Below are 20953 nucleotides of genomic sequence, written 5' to 3' on the forward strand. Positions count from 1 at the left end.
ATCGCATATGTCGATAATTACCGTGCGATATTTGAATTAGTAAAATTATCGATACTTAGCGAATACAATTATCGATATACCTTATGCAACCGAGCATTCCTGCCCACGTAACGCGCGGAGACGCGGCTTTGTACTCTTTGTAGGTGAGAGAGCGCGGAGACAAGTCGCACGCGCGTGTATACACGCCCGTGTTCGCGGTCGTCCCTGGAGGGGCTTATCAGCATTCAGCATTGCTTAGCTGGCACCGTCGCTTTACCTCGCTCTCGTCGGTCTCGCTTAGTACTCATTTAACTAGCCGGCTGTCCCGCACCTGTTGAATGTGTACGGTGCGCAAATCGCCCCAGATCGTCGATCGATTGCTCCAATATATATATAAAGGAAAACAGCCGATCAAGAGTCTGAATATTGATATACGCGTTCTCTGCCTGCGTGTTTTCCCCTCTTTTCTCTTTCTTCTATTCTGAGAGAGGGAAAAGGACATTTTCATCACAGTTTCATTATCATCGACATTGTAAGTCGACGATTATCGCGCTGGATTCGTCGAGTCGAGCTCGATTTTTCGCGACTGATCGGGACCGCGAATAGCTCGATGAGATGTTTCAATATTTTGGAATCTACAGTGTTATCGCGTTTCGATAGATATACGCGAACGATCGCGATAACGCCCCGATATCGATCTTCGATATCTTGAGAAAGTGCGACATCTTATAAACGATATCGTGTGCAAGGCATGACAAGACAACGTTGGCGGGCTCAGCTGGTTGATTCATACTCACGATGGTAAGTACATATTAGTTTCTCCCACTTTCAATGTTTACATATCTTTCGAATATTACCGAGGTCGATCGTACGGTCTCTGACCGCAAATCTCGTTCTCGCAAATATACACGCGCATAAAATCACGCGTTTCCTTCTTTTTTTATGGCAAAATTCCTACTTGTGTTTTGTCGCGCCTTTGACAGAGTTATCGAAATTATCTCGAGTATCGTAAATATAGTGTAAATCATTTTATCGCGGTCATTTGCGTTATTAAAATAGTTACGTCTTCGGCTCGTAAGCTTTATGACAATGCTGGTATTACTTGGTATATCTTTATCCATCGTAAGTTTCCACATCTGACAATTAAGGCGTAAAATGGAATGTAAATTGTATCTTTGTGTGGATAACAATTGTGAATAGGATATGTACATTTAACTTTTCATTATCATGTTCAATATAATAATTAATGACTATTTATGTGTGTGTGCAAAAAATGCTTCTGTAAAGGGCTCAAAAAAGTAATATTACAATAATTGTAGAGTATTTGTTCATTAATATTAAGATACGTTTTATAAAAAAATAATATATAAAAACTTATTATCTCTTCAGAATCTGTCAGTTTGATTGTAATCAAAACTGTGTATTGTATAGAGCTGTCAATAATTTCATATCAATGAGTATTCTTAGCAATCGATAACAGTATGAAACACTTGTTTCATAATGAACATGAGAAGATATATATATATATATATATATATATATATATATAGAGAGAGAGAGAGAGAGAGAGAGAGAGATAAATAAATTTTTAGAATTACAAAGATAATAGAAACGAGAAATTTAAGAAAAAAATTTTTTTAGTATTATTAATATTTAAAACTCATACAACATATCCGCTATTAATATTGTAATGTCTTCTCTTAGATTGCTTTTTGGTATTTTTACTGAAAATAAAATAGAGATATTTACAAATTCTCCAGTAAATTACTCATCGTAATTGATCATGTCCGTTCACAGACCTCGTTGTTAGAGATGCAACTATGCATACGCAAGGTCGGATGCAAACGAACCGATGAGATGCATAAGATAGATATTCATGAGATAAATTCTGATTAAAGATACGATCGCGTCACAATAGTGATTCGAGAAAGAAAAAAAAATTTCTTGTTAGCAATCGTCTATAACGTTTAATATTGGAATTAAGTGCAGTTTACGAAATCTTTCAAGAAAGATGATATCAATCGTGCATGACGTACAAATCTTTTTCACAATCTTGCATTTCCGTTTCCGATAGCCTTGTCTTTTTAATTTTGGCTTTGTTTTAATTAACACGTGTGTAAAATGATATCACGATTAATCATATTACGTAAACTTTATCGCGAAAACGGATATGCAATTAATCTGTTTCTATTTTTCTGTATTAGTAAATAATTTTCTCTGCGCTTACATTTTATTTGTGGATTCGATTTTCATAATTTTTCAATGTTATAATTTAAAAAAGTGATTGTAAACTCTTCTTTTTAGGGAGCTCTCGAAGATTTGACGCTATATTTTTACATTGCATGCGGTGTCACTGCTGGCGCGCTTATCTTACTTTTCATTTTGGTTATCGTGCTATTCGTGAAAGTAAATCGGTTAGCTGGAGATGGGTGAGTACTACTTATCTTTTGCCAACCGACAATAGAAGTGACAATTGTAGGCTTTAAGTGCTATCAGCATGGAACCTGTTTCATAAAAAAGTAATTTAATGAATAGAGACAGTCATATTGAATCAATCTATCATTAGATGTAAATTTAATGACTAACATTTACATGTCAATGTATCAATTATAATATTTTACTTGCGGTGAAAGTGCGTTTGATCGTCGAGAATGACGTGCGTCATCCACGTAACACGTTTCAAAATTTCCGTCATTGTAAAATTAAACCATACCTAAATACACATTACTTATTTCACTAGATTGTTACATACGAAATGTTAGGTTTTAAAAGTTTCAATATCATAAAACATTTTTGTAAAGGGAACGTTTTTCATAATTTGTTTGGTAATCGATTGCTACACATTCTTGCGACATATTTGTCTTGCACAATTTCAGTAAAGTTTAATTAATCGAAAAATTTAATCGTAATTAATAATTAATTTTGATTATTTAAAATGTATATATATATATATATATATCTAAAATTATTTTATTATAAACACATTATTGTAATATAAAATCGTTATCAAATATTATTACGCGCAACAGGTTAAATCTGTATTTTGCTATATTATACGATTGTTCCCTGCCATTCAGCGATGCTCTTACGCGGCGAAAAGGAAAGTGAAAAAGTGCATGACACATCTACAGTGGCAATAGACATTTTCATATTTCTAGTGGAAGAATAAAAATCAAATATTCAAGTTTCATTTGTGACTCACATTCATATTCCGTCGACGGAATCGTTGATAGCGTATCTTTATTGTCCGATTATTTAGCTTATCTCATTCAAGAATGTAGAACGGTAATGATGATTAAAAAATGCTTTTATTCGTGAGTAATTTCTTAGTTGTTTGTAGATCTGTAAAGGTTATGTGATAATTACTAATTTAATTTTATATTAGTTGTAATATAGAAACTTATTTTTTTATTTTATCAATTAATTTTATCTTTCTAATTATTCCAAAATATTTCAAACTTTTCTCGAGGTTTTTTCTAAATTTTTACAATATAAAATCAGAATCTCTTTTACCTTTTTGTTTTGCAATTTCTTCGTTAAGCGCTCATTAACGTTCAATAATCAGTCTTTATTTCGATATTCTCTACGAATATATTTGGTGGTCCAAGAAATGTTTTGGTGATAATTCAATCTAGAATCGAATTAAATTTAAACAGATGTCGATAATTAACTTTATCAGATCCTTATCCCTTTCATTATTGAATAAGATTATGTTATATAATAGATAGATATGATCGCCAAGATTGTAAAATTGAAAATTGATTTATAGGTCTAACCAACTAAACAGGCAGACGAATATGATGGCAGATTTTTGTTATACCAATCCTACAATCGTGCCAGGAGAATTACTCTCTCGTCGTGGCTTTTCCATGTACAGCGGAGCTACAGATGAAGATTTTGGCAAGAATAAAAACAATCACTATGGGACTTACTATGAGGCTCGATCAAAATTTTGATATATTGAATCAATCCTATAAAACTATAAATCGAATCATTTGTGTGTTTATTTATATCAATTAATCGATCATTGATTAAGCCAAATGGAGATTAAATCAAACTTATTAATAAGTCTTAGCTTAATTTAATTGTTTCTAATTATTATTAATTTTCCTTAATATGTATAGTATTCTGTTATGTACTTATTGTGAAATTACATATAGTTTATTGTCTTAATGTCTTTGTGTAAATATTAGATATCTGTCATATTAAAGTATAAAAATCAAGTTTATTGCAATTATATTTATTATACAATTTCCGAAACATGCTGAAAATTTTCACAGTATTTCACTGCGGCGTAAAATTACAGTGAAAGTTATAATTTGATCTATTTATAAATAAATCTATTGCAGTATTTTACGAACATCAATTTTTAATTTAGTTTAACTTTCATTTATATACATCTTTCAACATCTTCGACATTATGAAGCAGAGATTAATATAGTTATCTCGAAGAATAACAGAAAACAGATTTCGATGCCACGAATAAACATCGTGTACACGTATGAACAAAATCATTTATTTATCATATATAAAAATAGGTATTTATAAGTTTTACTGTTATCTATCTACTTTATCGGTCACTTATTGAGTTTCCAATAAAACTGAATCTTTACTAGAAAATATCCAGATGTCTCCATATACTTTTGCGCCGCAGAGAAATTATATATGATATTCTGAAATTATCGCATTTATTTTTGTAAGACTGGAAAAAATTCGAAAAGTCTTTATGCATTTATCGTGCATATTTCTGACAAAATTTGCAATAAAATAGCAAAATGTTAGAACGTCCTAGTCGACTTTGATAGCTTTTGTAATAGATAATAACTTGCCCATTAAAGATTTAGTCAGCACAGATTATGATACAATTTATATATAATAATATATAATTAAAATGCAGTACCAAAGAGATGTCTGCTTGTAAGTACATCATGTATACTGAAAAATAGTTAATTATACATTTGTAAACAAAGTTAATACTTTAGTAGAAAATTTTCACAAGTTTAGTATTTATAATATTTGTTATATAATATAGTATAAATAATATAAATATAACATATAATACGCAAAGAAGCACTTTTGCCTAATTAAATTTATAATAAACTTGATGAGATGATCAAATTTATATGCGAATTAAATCTAATTATTAAATTATAAATAAAAATTCAAGAGATTTTTATTTACGGAATTACATAATATATATTCACAAATTTATGTATTTATGATGTAAATAACTATTTTTTAGTCTATGTATTAAATATATTATTCTTCTATGTTTTGTATATTATTATTCATTAATATTAACAATTAAATATATATGTACATGTATATATTAAATGTGTGTATGTGTATCTTATGCCATGTTCATTTGTTCATTTCTCAAAAAACCCTATTTTACCCAAGATTAATTGTTATAGCATCATGAAAAAACGATCATAAAATTCCGAATAAATTCTAACATTTCTATAAATTTAAATATAATAATTGTACTCTCCATTTAACATTAAAAAGTGATACATGTAAGAAAACTATATTTATATAAAAATATAATATATTCATATATTCTGATATTTTGATATTTAAATTGATATTAAACAAATATCTAGCAAATACTGTCTTTTTTTTGTAAGCATCGATATACATTCGATACTCATCGATAGTAATGCCAATACTAAATTATTCGACTTGCGGTGATCTTACTTGCATATACCGATAGTGATGGTACTTAGTCGCCGCGCTTCCGTTCCGGAAGTGATGGAATCGCACGCAGGAATGGCAATGGTGTGGCAGCGGCCGATGCTGGTAGTGTGTAGGCAATGGCACGGGGATAGGCCGTAATTGGTATAAAATCATCGAGCAAACACATCGGACAAGACAGCCCGGGATTGTGGGCGGCATTACGTGCCGTCGTCCTGGTTACCGCGGAGGCGATTCCGCTAAAGCGGTCCCTTCGTCCCCGATTGCGCGCAAGTTCGCCGCCGATACAAACCTGTGTGCATTTGTGTGTGTGCATGTGTATGTCCTACCGACACCCTTGCCAACGCGCCGCCCTTGCCCTTTCCTCATAGCTACGCGCCAAATTTACCGCCAGCAACGCCAAGGATCATCTCCGATCAGCGGCGATCTTCGTTCCGTGGTAATCCATCGATGAAATGCTTTTCGAGCAAAATAAAAAAATTTTTGGCGTTATTTATTATTTATAACGTGTAACATTCTGACATATATTTATAAATCAACTTTCATATGGGGTGGGTAATTTGTAAAAATTATTAAGTTAGATGAGATGATCGTGCGTACTCGTAATGAAACCTAGTTTACAGTAATTCTCTATTTTACTGCATTTTTAAATATTTCTTTCGTACAAATACGTTAGAGCTCTCAGATATATTGTATTTTCGCGGACCAAATCTAATCTCATCTTTTTTATCTGCAAAAACCGTGGTTTATGCTACAACCCCATAAATCTCCATAATCCGAATCTTAACGATAAGTAAATACTACATCCCGTGGTACAAATGTTTCTATAGCGCACGCAACCTGTCAAGTGTTTACTTAAAATCCCCCTGTCCCACAGATCTATGTTTATCCCTAATCATCGGAGATAATAGTTACTTCTGTGGTGCCTACGGTATAACCGATGCATATGTTACTTTTTGGGGAGTGCCACGATATTGTGAGCAATATTATTTCTCGCCGATAGTCAGAGAAAAAATTAATCATCTATCATGCTCTTTTGCAAAAATTCAGATTTGATGTCAAAGATAAACGTTCTGGGAATAAGAATAGATTAAAATAAGCATTCTCAATTGTATTATCGAAATATATTGATAATAGATTAACACATTAAGATAATTAAATGTGTGTAGATAGTTTAAATAGTTTTTAAACATTCAATTATTAAGAATAATTTTAATATCTTCTCTTTTTAATAACAAATTGAACAGGCTCTAGTATACATATAAATACAAAATCAGATATGAAAAGGGCTAATAAGAATCAGGCAAAATATTACAAAATTGTTTATAAATTCTTTAATTATTTTAAACATTTCGGTTCTTTCCTCGGACTATCTTCAGCATATCAATTAGTAAAACTCTACATGTATAAATCTGCATTTCCGTCTTACATTCTTAATAAGTCCTTACAATGAACGAAGCTGAGATCTCGTTTTTGTGCATTGTGAGGATTTATTAGAGATGTAGAACGGAAATGCGGATCTCTATATCCCCCTGGACCTTTTATTAATCGATATTAACTAACGACCAAACTGGTCAAAATAAAGAAAGCAGAATTTAAAAACAATTTTGTTGTTCCTAATCTGACTCTGGCTCTTATTAATTTTCATATCTTATTTTGTTATTTCTTTTTAAATATGTATGCTATGATAAAAATAAGAAATGAAAAAAATTAAATAAATGAAAGACTGCGGCAGGAATTTTGTAATTACAAAAATATCGCTTGCGCAATCGTTTTCTGCCGATTATGCACGGCCTCATTACTTTTCTTGTGTGTGACCCAGCTCTCTTATAATACTCGCACGTTTTTTACGGTAGAGTAGACGCGCAGCGCGGAGACGGGTATAAAAATTTAAGTCCTCCCTTTCAAGTCTCATATTTTTACGAGCAACCCGCGCGAGAAGAAACAAAACCACTTGCTGTGGCACGGCAATTATCCACAGTCTACACTGTTCGAACCGACCTATTCAGTCTTCTCTGAGAGCCGACTTTCAGTATATTATCGCGCTATTTTTGCGCGCTATAAATAATCGCCGTCTGCAAGCAAACGTTTTAACTTGCGATAACAACAATCGCGTGATAAATCTCGCAATTTCTATTCCTTTGCTTCTAGTGAAATAGGACTGATGGGTAAACGATTGAGATGCTCTCTAAGATATTAAAATCTTAATGATGAGGTTGAAAAAACATTACGCGATATTATTATTTTATATTAATATATATTAAAAAAATATACGATATGTGCCATAACTACAATATATCTTTATCTTGTCATTTATAATTTGTAACATTAATTTCGAAAAATAACGTTTCTTGATTCACAATACTTTTGCAATCACGTTATCGATATATATGCAATTTATATAATTAACTAGTTTTTCCGCGTAATTCTGTTATAATATTTCTTGTCATAATACATAGAAATGAACGAACAGAAGAACATATCAGTCACGATAGGAAACTATATAATGAGAGGCGGAAGGGATAACCGTAAGGGATGTTATTAGAGGTCGCGTGCGACATGTCGAGGTTGTGCGAGCCGCGTGCGGCTCGTTAAATTCTTCGGCCGGCGAACGAAACGCGACCACGATTCTGTGAAATCGGGTGATCACTCGTTACAGAAGGCACCGATTGTCGAATATCGCCCGCAGTGTCGACCTAGGGCGCGTGCGAACACATGTACGTCTGAAATTTTTCAGGTCACAGCCTCAAATCAATATTATAAAGCTAACAGCTTTTAACACATGTCACGTTTTTTGAGATTTTTAAGATTTTTAAAACAGATTTCTATTATATCATTGTAGTAGAAAATGGAGAATATGGTATAGCAAAATTGTGATATATATATATATAGGTATTGTATATCTTATTAAAGATATCTGTTTTAATTTTTTTATTGCATCCCCAAAAAGAAAAAGATTGCGGAAGCTTAATATGTCATAACGGAGTAGATCGACTTTGAGAAAATTAATATAATTCCTAGGAATCTTCCGTTTTGCGCGTTTACTTTAATTGAGCGAGAAAAAGAGAGAGAGAGGGGGAGGGGGGACTGAATGACGATTATAAAATGACACGTGTCTCTTTCCAAAGACGTCATGTCGATAAGCACACGACCGCCGAAAGCTAACTGACGGAGAATCATACGACGTACAATTAATTTATTGTTTGTGCCAGTCGAGTGACAATCGGGGTTGCGCGACAAAAAAGCGGGATCGCTGCCTCGTCATGTTTGTGGCACAGGGGATCTCGGCTGGATGCTGTGTGATGTGGACCGCTTTTGTGAGTGATCCCGCTTTTAATTTGGTGAGAATCTCGCGTAGCTGAATTATCTGAAATGTTCACTATCGCTTTTCAATGCTTTTTTCAAAAGTGTTGACATTGTTTACACATGCAATCTATAGACTTATTATTTTCTTTTATCATACATCTTCCATCATACTTCTTTTTACATAATATCTAATAGACATATAATATATAATATGCGCAGAAAGCTGAAATTTAAAATAATCGTAAACTAATGTCGAAAATGCACACAACTTAATTGCTTTAAATATACTTGTAAACGGTTTTTTTTTAGATTTTTTTATATAAACTGATATCTTATAAAAATATTTTAATGAATTTGTAGACTCTAAGTTTTGATTTTGTAATATATAAAATTATGTAAAAAATTTTTTATGAATTTTTCTTTAGTTCTTTCTTTATCTGAAATTGACTTAAATTAAATTATTAAAAACTTAGGACATATGAGAATGCATTTTTATTTTTGTCAATAATTTTCTAAAGGTGTATTTATATGCACCTTTTGCAGTCAAAAAATTAAGGACGTATATTATGTCAAAATTTTTGAAAATTCGAAAATTTAAAAACTGTATTTTTATTAATTTCACGATAATTAAACACGTATTTTTATATCATACTCCGATTTCACTTGATCTAAAAAATTAACAATTGAACTTATTGTTAATAATCTTTTAAATATATTGTTAATCCTGGACAAGTTATGAATCACTGAAATTATTTCAGCTAGAAGAATTCAGCTAGATACAGGATTTATAAAATATTTTTGACAGATTTATTTATAATGTTTAGATGCATTTAAAAGTTCGTGTTAAATAGAGTGAAATAAATTAATTTTACAGAATATTTTTGCACCAAGATTATTTGAGTACAAAATTATCTTATTTAATTATTTTATATAATACTATGCAAAGAATTTTTGTTTTATTAATTTTTTGTGAAATATTGCGTTGCATATTGATATATTATTTTACACACAATACCTTTGCACCCAAAATAATTCTAACGTGTAGAAGCAGGAATAAGGCAACGAGTGGAAAATATCATATCTTGTCAGAGGAAAATATGAGATATATTTTTCTTGTATATATATGTTTGCAATGCACGCTATAGTTTTACATATTTACAAGACTTGACGCGGACACGCTTTGCCGTGATTTTTTTTCTACGAAATCTTACACTTTATATATATATATATATGATATAAATTTATAAATAACTGACTTGGCACCACGTTCGTGTATAATCGACATTAAAATAGTTAAGACTTTTTCTTTAGCGATTTTTGGAGAATCACTAAGAAAATATTTGATAGCTGATTTTTATTTTGATATCGATTTTACATGCATGCCGATTTACATATATATATATATATATATATATATATATATATATATATATACATATATATACATATATATGTATAACGATCTACGAATCTCTTGTAATAAAATATCTCGCGACAATCAAAGTGTACTGACTGAGTCTTGCACTACGTATTTATATTTACAACAATTATATACTCGTTCTTTTATCTCTATATTGGATACTCATTATTATTAAATAAGCACATATAATATATAAATATAAATATAATGATGCTAATTTTCTGATAAAAAGAACGCGTTTCTTTGGTCGATTGGCATAAGCACCGGTCAGTCTTCGCGAATCAATGTAAATGCTACTATATACATTTTATGTGTATTTTTGCGTATATCTTAATTATATGTATAATTAGGATAATTTATACGTCTACACAGTATTTACATTATATTACGTTCGAGAAGATCTCGCATTAATAGTATATGTACAGCAACAATGCTAGTAGCCTCATCAGCATATTTTTTAACACTAGAACACCATGTTTTAATACTTAAGATTGAAAAATTGAAAGCATAAAAATGATCTGTTTCACATTTACTAAAACTTATTGGAATTTGATATATGTTTAGTTATGTAATATATGTTTAATTATACATATAATATAATATATTAAAATATAGTAAAATAATAATATTATATAAATAAAAGTTTAATATATTATAAATATATGTATATACTTTTTAAATAATAAAATATATAATAATAATTCTAAATATACTTATATATAAAGTTCAAAATATATTGAAAAAAAATTCTGAAAATCCCTACGTTTTAAAATTTATTTAGAATTTTAATGATTTTTTATATTTATATTTTTTAATTTTTATATTTAATTTCACAATATTTTCAATCAATAAACAACTTGTAAAAATTGAAATTTTATTTTGAAGTTTTTATCGCACAGGTTATTTCAATCTTTCTCATACTTTCAACTTTTCATATATCATTTTTAAATTCAAATGTTTTAATATTAATTAATATGCCATCTAGAATAATTTTTCGTTGAATTACTTTTTTGCAGAAAGTTTTCAGAAAACGCGTCCAGCGCGTGTAAAACATTCTTAACATCTTCTTCTATGATGTTTGCAATGATCTATATTGGTTGTCAAATATTTAATACGTCTAAGTTATAATATATCACAAACTAATAATTACTGTCACATTTCGAGATATGTGGTACATATTTATATATATAAAAATGTACAAGTTTATTTATTCATAATATTTTTTATGACGTAACATCATCATCGATTTCTTAAGTGTCATTTGCACTAATTTTCGATATCATTCAATTAGCACATCTGCGTTTAATACATCAAAGCCTTTCTTCATTGTTATCAACTTGTATTCTCTGTCGTTTGAAAAATGATATTAAGATCGTCAGTTGCATTTTACACAGTATGTTCAATAAATAAGGGGACTTTTAAGATATAGAATAAAACACGTATCGTACTATGTTTGAAAGTTATTTTTTATTCGAAATAGTCTCCATTTAACTCAATACAACATTTAGAACGATCAACCAATTTATGCATAGACTCTTTCATGTCATCTAAAGGAATGTTCTTTAACACCTGTGTCACGGCTGCTTGAATGGCTGGAATATCATCGTAAAACGCTCCTTTCATGGCAGTTTTCAGTTTAGGGAACAGAAAATAGTCGCATGGTGATAGATTAGGAGAATACGGAGGGTGGTCGATGACACAAATCTGTTTTTTCATCAAAAATTCACGAACTTTTTTGGTTTTGTGAGGTAGTGCATTATCATGCAATAAAAAGAGCTGTTTCCCCTCTGGATTCAGGTCTAACACGAACAATTCTTGACCACAAACGATGTAAAACTTGTAAATAGTATTCTCTATTAACAGTTTGACAACAACAGCAATGATTTCGCGGACTTTTTCCACCAATTCAGCACGATTACTTTCTTCTAGACGACCAGGTCTTTCATCATCATTCAAATCTTCACGACCATTTTTAAATCGTTTAAACCACTTATGAACTTTTGAACGAGCTAAACAATCATCACCATACACTTTTTGCATCAATTCGTACGTCTCACTAAATGTTTTTCCAAGTTTAAAACAAAATTTAATATTTCCATTGTATTTTTACGACACAAGCACAAAACATACTGTCATTAAAAAGCGCGTAACTTTTTAACCTGTCAACCGATTTACATGAAGTTGGCTGCGTTTGAAAGGTGAGACCTGTACCTTTCTAATGTTATCAACGTTCAATAGATGGCGTTACGTGTTCCATGATTTAAATAAAAAGTCCCCTGATTTATTGAACATACTGTGTATATATTATCGTTTATATTACAATCATAATGATTCCACCAAGTCTTCGTAGTTTTCTAAATTGATGTTTAGATTTAGTGATTAAAAAAAACAATAATCAAGGTTATATTTATTATTATGTATTTAATCTAATAACATTTTTAATAGTATTTATCACAGCTGATAAAGAATATTCAAATCAAAGAGATTGTTTTAATATGCATCTCGGTCATTAATATAGCTATTTTACTTTGAAATAATAACATGAGTTAAAAGAAAAATATATGCGGTGTTGAATTACAAGCAGAAAATGCCATTTTGACTATGCGCAACATTTTCCACTATGTGGAACTTTGCGAAGCATCTGTCATCAATGGAATAAATACTAAATATCTTGTCATTCTCCTAAAATACACTTTCAAAAATTATTTGAATGTTGATAACTTATACACATATACACGCAAAACTGTAAATATACAAATAATAATACTAAACTTTTAAAAACTACGTATCGGATTAATTTTAATATAAAGAATGAGAACTTATTCTCATTTCTCGTCACATTTGATTATATTAATATTTTGCCATCTCTCTGACGATATACTTAGTCTTTGTTACTTGTTACGAGTTACCTTTCAAGATAGAGACGTTTCTCTCCTCCATTTTCCAAAGTCGTTTATAGGGCGTGACATAAGCGACGTGAGGTCCCGAAGCATTGTAAGAACTGCTATTCGTCTGAGTCTCAGCATATTGTTCCCCACTGCCTTCCGTCTCTACGCAATGACGCTGCTGCTGTTGATGATGATGATGATGCCGATGATGATGATGCCCGCACGCGCTGTCGTCGCAAGCGGCGTTGAAGTGCTACGTGCAGGGCACCTCGAATTGATGTCAGTGAACAAACTGGTGATGCGTTTCATAATGAGGCTGGTGGTGCAACGGTGGTGTTCCACCGCTGACCGGCGCCGTTTGATGCGCGTGTAGATCCTGAGAAACAGTGCTAGGGCTGTATTGTTGAGAATCGACGATAACGCTGGTGTAGCCGGTCGACGAGGTCTCCAGATGATGGTGATGAAGATGCTTCACCGTTGCGTTGCCATTACTGTGGTGCGGCTGACCGCAAGAGTGACCTTGTTGGTAGCCTTCGTGGGGTTGAAGCGTCGCGGCACTATAGCTTTCGTTGTTGTTGAAACCGCAGTTCGGATACATGATGACGCCACCCGCCTCGTTTAACGTCGTCGACGATGTCGAATCCGCCGGCATATGATGATGATGATGCGACGAATGATATCCGGACGGCAGCAGAGAATTCGTCAAGTGCACATCCAGACCGTCAGTGCTACCGCAAGAACTCGAGGACGTCGAGTAAGGTCGTTTTTGCTGTCCACTTTGGGGACTATGTTGTTGTTGTTGTTCAAGAGACGTCAAAGGGTTAGCCTGATGTAGCAGATGTTGAGGATGCTGTCGTTTCTGATTATTCTGCGGACTCTGTTGTTGGATAGTCAGAGAGGTGGCATGATGCAAAAGATGCTGATGATGCTCTTGTTGTTGTTGTAGAGTGTTTACGGGGTCTTGGTGGAGATCTTGAAATTATAAGACAAATAAATAATATTGATTAGAATCGGGTACATGTATAATTATTTGTAATAATGATTTTATTGAACAAGTTGGTAAATAATAAGGGAAAATGGAATTGCGTGACTGAATTTTTATTTGATCTTTGATTATTATTATTATTATTATAGCTCATAATTTGTAAAAGAGAAATGTTGAAATTTGAATATGCTATTATCGAGTCTAAAATCAATTTTAGAAATTTACTCATATAAAAATATTTTAGACTTACCACTGTATTGATAGAATAAATCTGGACTGTAATAAGCGCTATCTTCGTGAGTCGCACCATTGATATTATGCGACGCATACGGCGATGACGATAAGTAATGATTGTGATTCGTCGAGCCCGTCATATATTCCGAATTAGGGTAGCCAGAGCTATCGGCGTACTCGGTATCGGGTGGTTCCTTGGTCCTACTGCGATAAGAAGGCGGACTCGGACTGTGATTGTCCAAGTCATTTGCGCCAATCGTAGGTGTTGAGACGGGCGCGCTCGGCGGATTTCCGGGACTCGAACACGACGATTTTTGCTCGCAATTCAGGATCAGGCCGGTACTTTCGGTAGCCGTCAATACATAGTTTACAGAGACGATACAGTGCGGCCGCGAGCTTCTTGAATTATGCACAATGGTCACGTACGACTGCATCCATACCCAGCCACCGCTTTTCGTCAGAAACCTGTAGTATCTCGTCGTCACTTGACCCTTGCGCAATACTGCCAACAAGGCAATGGTGATCGTTAGCAGATAGTTTAATGTCATAAAAGATTTTTATAATATTTTTATAAAGAAAGATTTTTATGATTATAATCTACGGAAAGAGAATTTTTTCTTAGAATTTACCTTGAAAATCAGTAGTCGTGAGATAATATGATAAGAATTTTATGAAAGTTTCTCTTTTTAAATATCTATTACAATAAAAAGTTATATAGATATTAATATAGTTTTATTGTGATAAATATTTAATCAGAAACACTTGTAAAATTCTTACCATATTGTTCCATAATTTTTAAGATAAATTCTAAGAGAAAATTCTTTCTCCGTGTATAATATTAATTACACTAATATGTGTATATACACACACGTACGTACATTATTATTAAATTTGGTTTCGTACATTCATCTCATTTTTATAAGATTTATGCTTAACATCTTTATTTCTAACAGTCATGCTAAGAAAAATAAGCGAAAGGAAAGAATTTGAATGTAAAGAAAAAAGTTTTAATAATCCAAGAAGAAGAAGAAGATTGTGTATACGATCTTTTAGGAAAAATATCTTTCAGACATCCATGATGTCGGCGTCAAATTGCGAAAAAAAACAACCGAGCAGGACAGACAGGGCGATGTCGCGCAATCCGCAGGCGCAGACATTAGCGGCATTATGTCAGGTTCCCTTCGAGTCGCGCTCGTGAAACTGCGAGTCTGTTCAAACAGTGATAGCAGTAACAGCCTCCTACCTCGCTCTCACCTCTCGCTGAATCTCCCTCACTTCTATTCCCTCTCTCTTTCTCTCTCAAACACACACACACCCAGAGAAATATAGACACGCGCGCATGCCAGCAGCCTCCTCTTTTCGTCGGCGCACTGTGGTAGCATTGTTCAATCAATAATGTACACCCTAGGTGTACCACGTGCGCACATACTTAGGGTGCGTTCCGTTATGCACTGCAAGTACTGACAGTACTACCAATAGCGTTCCGATATAGATAGCAGTGCACTGCGAAAGTACTATCATGAGTATATGACGTCATTAATTTTGACGTTATTTCCTGTTGCGATTACTGCAACCGGCGAGGTAAAGCACTCGCAGTAATCAAGATGGCTACCTCCATGTGTACGATGGAACTAACTTTTAAATTCCATATCTGAATATAATGATACAATATTTTTAACGTAATTTTTACATTTTATTCTAGGTATTTTAATTTGTCGTCTCATTTCATTTATTAATTCCATTTCCAAATCACTTTCACTTGATGACTCACTCGAATCATATATATTCTCGATTAAATTATATGTAATTAATGCAATAACGGTATTATCCATTTCACCAATTTTTCACTCGATGATTATTAGCGAAAAAGGTTAGTTACAAGTCTGCTGAAAGCGTACTGTAGTGCGTTCCGTTTTACTATTTTGCAGTAGCTTCAAAGTGCACAAAATTAAAAAGGAACGCTGTCAACAGTACACTTGCATGACGTCATAGTGCCAGTACTTGCAGTGCATAACGGAACGCACCCTTAGAATAAGCGCGCGCGATGGCGTTTCGAGGGAAAAAAAGGTGGAAAGGAGTGGAAATATATTGTAACTATGCGACGCGCAAGAAACGTGAGAAAAGATCAAAGAATATTTCGTAAGGGTGATGTAAAGGCGTCGCCGAGTTAAGCAGCGTCAGCTGCTTTCGGTCCAGGAGGAGCTGTTCTCCTCGAGTCGACTCGAGAGAACTTCCGTCAGACTATCGCATCGGTCGACGGAGAAAATATATTGAGGAAAATATTTTCGAACGTTTATTTCAAAGTTATTCTTTTGCAGTATGATTGAGTCCCTTTAGAAATAGACGTTGACCTTTGGTCAAGGAAAATATATACAATGAAAATATATAATATATTCAAAACAGAGTGTGCGATCATCTTTTTATATAAATAAGCGTGTGCATTATGCAAAAGGAAAATTTAAAAACAGCTGGTTGATTTTATTAGTGAATACTTTCGATAGGAGTTTGTTAATATAAAACGAAATGTTTTAAACAAGTTTAAGTTTATGCAGTTTGTTCAGTAAATAGCTAAAGTATCGAATTAAAGTAAATTATTTAAAGAAAAGTAATGAATTTCTGGGTATAATAATGTGCATATTACATCAAATTTAATAGCGAAAGATAATATTAAATATATTCTTCATACGATCTATTAAAAAAGAAATTGCATAAATAAAAATAAAATTATTTCATCTATCCCTTAAAATAGGTTTCATATCAAGTAATGTATAAAAATACTTACAAACATGATGAGCATGTCGCAGCTGCAAAATGTCGCAACCGTGTACGTAGTGATATAACGTCTTCTCAATGAGATCCGGTGGATCGTATCCTGTTAATTGGGCTACCCTATAATAACACAAGATATGTTGATAAATAATTTTTTACGAGAGAGAGAGAGAATTTATTTTATCTATTTAATATATTACAACTTTAATCTCATATATTTAAAAAGTTTACATTTTCTCTGAAAGAAATTTCTTTGGAAGTCTAATTATAATTTAATTTTTTTTATTATAGAGATGCATATATATATATATATATATATATTTTTTTTTTTTTTTCGTACAAAAGAAAGCCACGCGTTAGTTTTCCCGTGTAATTCACAACGCGCCATATATCATTCATACGCAATGTTAACAGAACTCACAGTCCAACAGATCCGCTGATCGTTCTTCGCATCGGGCTTGTTTTCGTCGGGATTTACGGTGCGAGAGTCGCGAGTTTGCACAATGCGCGCTAGCCGATTCCGACGTATGTATGTATAATATAAAATTTCATCGCGCTCTTCTATCCGCGCTATATTTATCCTGCATCACGTGTTCGTTCCCAGTGAACGAGCGGGTGCGTAACGCGGGTTTGTCAGGCTTGCTTGATGGTGGTGGATATTTATTTGCCGCGGATGGAAAGAAAAAAAAGGATATATACGCGGTAGCGTACGGTAACACGAAACTGATTTTAATGGCTGTACCCCTCTCGACTGGGGGCACCGTGCGCGGGTCCTCCATCGAAATATTAACGGCGCAACACGACACCCAACTATAATTATATTGGAAATAAATAATCCCGGTGCTCGAGTCAACGCTGCTCGCTTCCTCTTGCAACGTGAAGAGATCCATCAATAAAAAGAAATTTATTCGCGAGAAATTATTTTTTTATATTATACATATATTTTGTAATAAATATTTTTTAATAATTTTAAATATAAATTAATTATTATTATTATTATATTTTTTACGCCGTTATTTATGCATAATTTATTTATTTACACAATTATTACTGACTTGAACTGATTTTCTTATTAGTTAAAATTAATTGATTAATTATATATATATATATATATATTTCTTCTTTTTGAAATTAATGATAAAGAAATATGAAAATGCAGGCTCTGTTGTTTATGATAATACTCGAAAAATCTTTATAAAAAATATGTAGAAAAATATTTAAAGAAAGGAGAATAGATTTAATGGCCAAAATCTTACCGCGCATCGAGAAATATGAGCTTCAGGTCGAGCGATGCCCGGAACATGAACATGTTGTGGTGCAATTTGATTTCGGTTATGGAACTCGTCGGCAGCGAATGGCCGACCGCCAATAGGCCGACATTACGGACACAACGACTAACACCATCCTCGTATTCAGACCCGATGGGCAGCTCCACGATGCATTTTAAATAACCGGAACAATGTATGACCTGAAACATCGAATTAAAACAATAACGTTTAGTCTTCGCGTTTTTAAAGTTCCTTAAACATTTACAAATTTTTAAAGAGTTGCTTAGATTAATCAGAAATTCAGTAGACTATTATATATTTATTTTATATGTATTTCCTTGAGATTCAGATATTCTTCCATTTTCAATATTTTTATACCAAGTACTTGCGGAGAATTGATGAAAAACTTGACACATATATAGAATCTTATCACCCATCTTCGATTTCTGACGGCTCATTCATCCAAATTAATTCTTTTACACATGTGTAACACGTTGCATGCAGTTCAAAAAATGCAGACGAACGTTCGCGACATTATTCCTTTGGCCGAGCATAAGTGCGATACTTGAGTGACTCCCTCGCGTGTTGCCGTTGAAGTACGGATATTCGCGTGGAACAACGGCAAATTAACAATTCCTGCTTAATTGAATGATGCGGAAAAAGCCTCGTCGAATGTCACGCTCGTGTCTCGAGTACCGAGGCAAATTTGTGAAGCAAATAGGCCCCTTATTATGCCCGTGTTGCATACGCCACCTCGTATGCGATCTCGGTGCATCGGCGCGCGTTGCAACGCGAGAGGGACTCGAAGAGAATTGAAAGAGGGCGACCACCCTTGATCTCATCCTGGATTCACGCATGTCTTGCCAGACAAAGCGATCAAAGTTATCAATATTTTTAATAGCTTGATTCTTTATTAGTGTTAAAATTGGTTTATGTGATTTAAAAAATATATATATTTATAATACTGAATTTTTACTTATCGAGAATTAGACTAAAAAATGATTATAGATAAAAATATAAACGCGTTAAAAAAATTATTGAATAAACTGTGAAACCATTTTAGTATAACTAAAGATTGAAATAAAAAATTTAATACTCTTTAAAAATTTCTCGACACGTTTCTATTTAGAGCAGATTTTTTTTCTCGCTTAAACACAATCGTTAATTCGAGTTCCGTTTGCGCTCGGACAAAAGAAAAGCCAACTATAATCCGGTCTTTGTACGTCTATAAGTGCCGTAGGGATAAGTCTTTCCTTTCTCTCTCTCTCTCTCTCTCTCTCTCTCTCTCTCTCTCTCTCTCTCTCTCTCTCTCTCTCTCTCTGCCCTGCTCGCTCAGCTTGTTTAATAGTTCATAGGGGTTGCATTCATGACTTTGCTCAGCGGGGATCTTTCGCGATTTTGTGGAGGGCTACGATCATCATAGCACTATAGTTTGAACGAGCTATTTGCCAAACATTTTCCGTCATAAGAGCTTGTCTTCTCGGTTAGCAAGTGCAAAGTATGTCGCGGATTATTCCCCTTCGTTTTTCATCAGAACGATAACGTTATTGCCCGTTATTGCCAGAGCATATGTCGAAAGTTTGACGATGACCGGGGAAAGTTAATTCGCGCAGTCTTACCCGATTTCGGAAAATTAAGATCCCTTTCCCTTTTCACAAATCGAGATCAATGTTGGCCTGTGACTTTTCGCATTTTGCGCCACACATCCCGTAAATCTGATTAATTGCGCTAACATATTGGCTAAAATCGATTTGGTAAATATCTGAGAAGGTAAACAGTCGAAAAAAGTAATATTTTATGAAAATTAAGCTTTTCACATTATTTTATATCACATAATGAAATATGTGATGTAAACATAATGACATGATTTATACCCTTACATATGTATACTTATTTAATATTAAAAATAAATATTTTTTTTAACAATTTCAAATATGTGATATATAAAATATCGCTTTCAATTTTTTTATGACAAGCAGTAACTTCAATTTTACGCGTTACATCAGTAATGTATTATCAGTATATAGAATCGAGAAAAATAATTGATGGAAATATAGTATTTTTTAGACATAGACCAAATAAAAGTAGTAGAATATATCTACATATTTGCTTATCTTTTTTTCTGAATCACGTATGATCAATGATACTCTTATTAAATATTACTGTTTAGTATTTTTATATTTTTCTCTTATGTGATTTCTTATAATTTCTATGCACATTTTATTATTTTCTTTAATTCTTTACATAAACTTTACATTATATATAAAATCCTTTTCTCTATCTAGAAAAACTTGTAATTACTTTTTACTGTCTTGCTTTTACAGAAATATCATACTTTTATTATACTTTTCTAAATTTTTAAAAATTATTGATTTAACTTTATCAGTTTTTTAAAAATTTTTGATATCTA

General features: G+C 32.7%; 2 protein-coding genes and 1 long non-coding RNA gene across 8 annotated transcripts in view; 1 reads left to right on the top strand and 2 right to left on the bottom strand.

Moving 5' to 3' along the window:
- The first annotated feature begins 215 nt into the window (after positions 1 to 215).
- On the top strand, positions 216 to 4202 carry LOC114936411 (uncharacterized). 2 transcript variants are annotated; one of them, XM_085489311.1, is made up of 3 exons: positions 216 to 780; positions 2284 to 2408; positions 3749 to 4202. In XM_085489311.1, the coding sequence occupies exons 1-3, from the start codon at positions 778 to 780 to the stop codon at positions 3933 to 3935; spliced, it is 315 nt and encodes a 104-aa protein (XP_085345437.1). In that variant the 5' UTR covers positions 216 to 777; the 3' UTR covers positions 3936 to 4202. The 2 variants fall into 2 exon arrangements, with proteins under 2 accessions (XP_085345437.1, XP_029165412.1); XM_029309579.2 differs by lacking the exon at positions 216 to 780 and adding an exon at positions 812 to 1101.
- LOC146720004 (uncharacterized) lies at positions 2526 to 3299 on the bottom strand. Its single transcript, XR_014926282.1, has 2 exons — positions 3182 to 3299; positions 2526 to 2692 (listed from the first exon to the last, which is right to left on the bottom strand). It is a non-coding gene; the product is annotated as an uncharacterized LOC146720004 (long non-coding RNA).
- Positions 4203 to 5216: 1014 nt separating the features above from the next.
- The window catches only part of sim (bHLH transcription factor single-minded), a 46033-nt gene continuing 30296 nt past the window's right edge, over positions 5217 to 20953 (bottom strand). For 4 of the 5 annotated variants that reach the window (XM_029309655.2, XM_029309647.2, XM_029309634.2 and 1 more), the window contains exons 6-9: positions 18532 to 18743; positions 17289 to 17395; positions 14523 to 15008; positions 10062 to 14259 (exon numbers count right to left, since the gene is read on the bottom strand). In XM_029309655.2, coding sequence (XP_029165488.1) covers positions 13568 to 14259; positions 14523 to 15008; positions 17289 to 17395; positions 18532 to 18743 — 1497 coding nt within the window. In that variant the 3' untranslated portion in view covers positions 10062 to 13567. Of the gene's footprint in view, positions 6132 to 10061; positions 14260 to 14522; positions 15009 to 17288; positions 17396 to 18531; positions 18744 to 20953 lie in introns of those variants that run through there. The other variant, XR_014926281.1, reaches the window with a different exon arrangement.

Source organism: Nylanderia fulva, unplaced genomic scaffold (genome assembly GCF_048542155.1).
Source record: "Nylanderia fulva isolate GAGA-0341 unplaced genomic scaffold, ASM4854215v1 Scaffold8, whole genome shotgun sequence".
NCBI lineage: Eukaryota > Metazoa > Arthropoda > Insecta > Hymenoptera > Formicidae > Nylanderia > Nylanderia fulva.

Coding starts and splice junctions, on each gene's coding strand:
- LOC114936411 (XM_029309579.2), top strand. CDS start 1,063: ATGACAATGCTGGTATTACTTGGTATATCTTTATCCATC. Junction 1,102..2,283: donor TTGGTATATCTTTATCCATC/GTAAGTTTCCAC, acceptor TCTTCTTTTTAG/GGAGCTCTCGAAGATTTGAC. Junction 2,409..3,748: donor AATCGGTTAGCTGGAGATGG/GTGAGTACTACT, acceptor ATTGATTTATAG/GTCTAACCAACTAAACAGGC.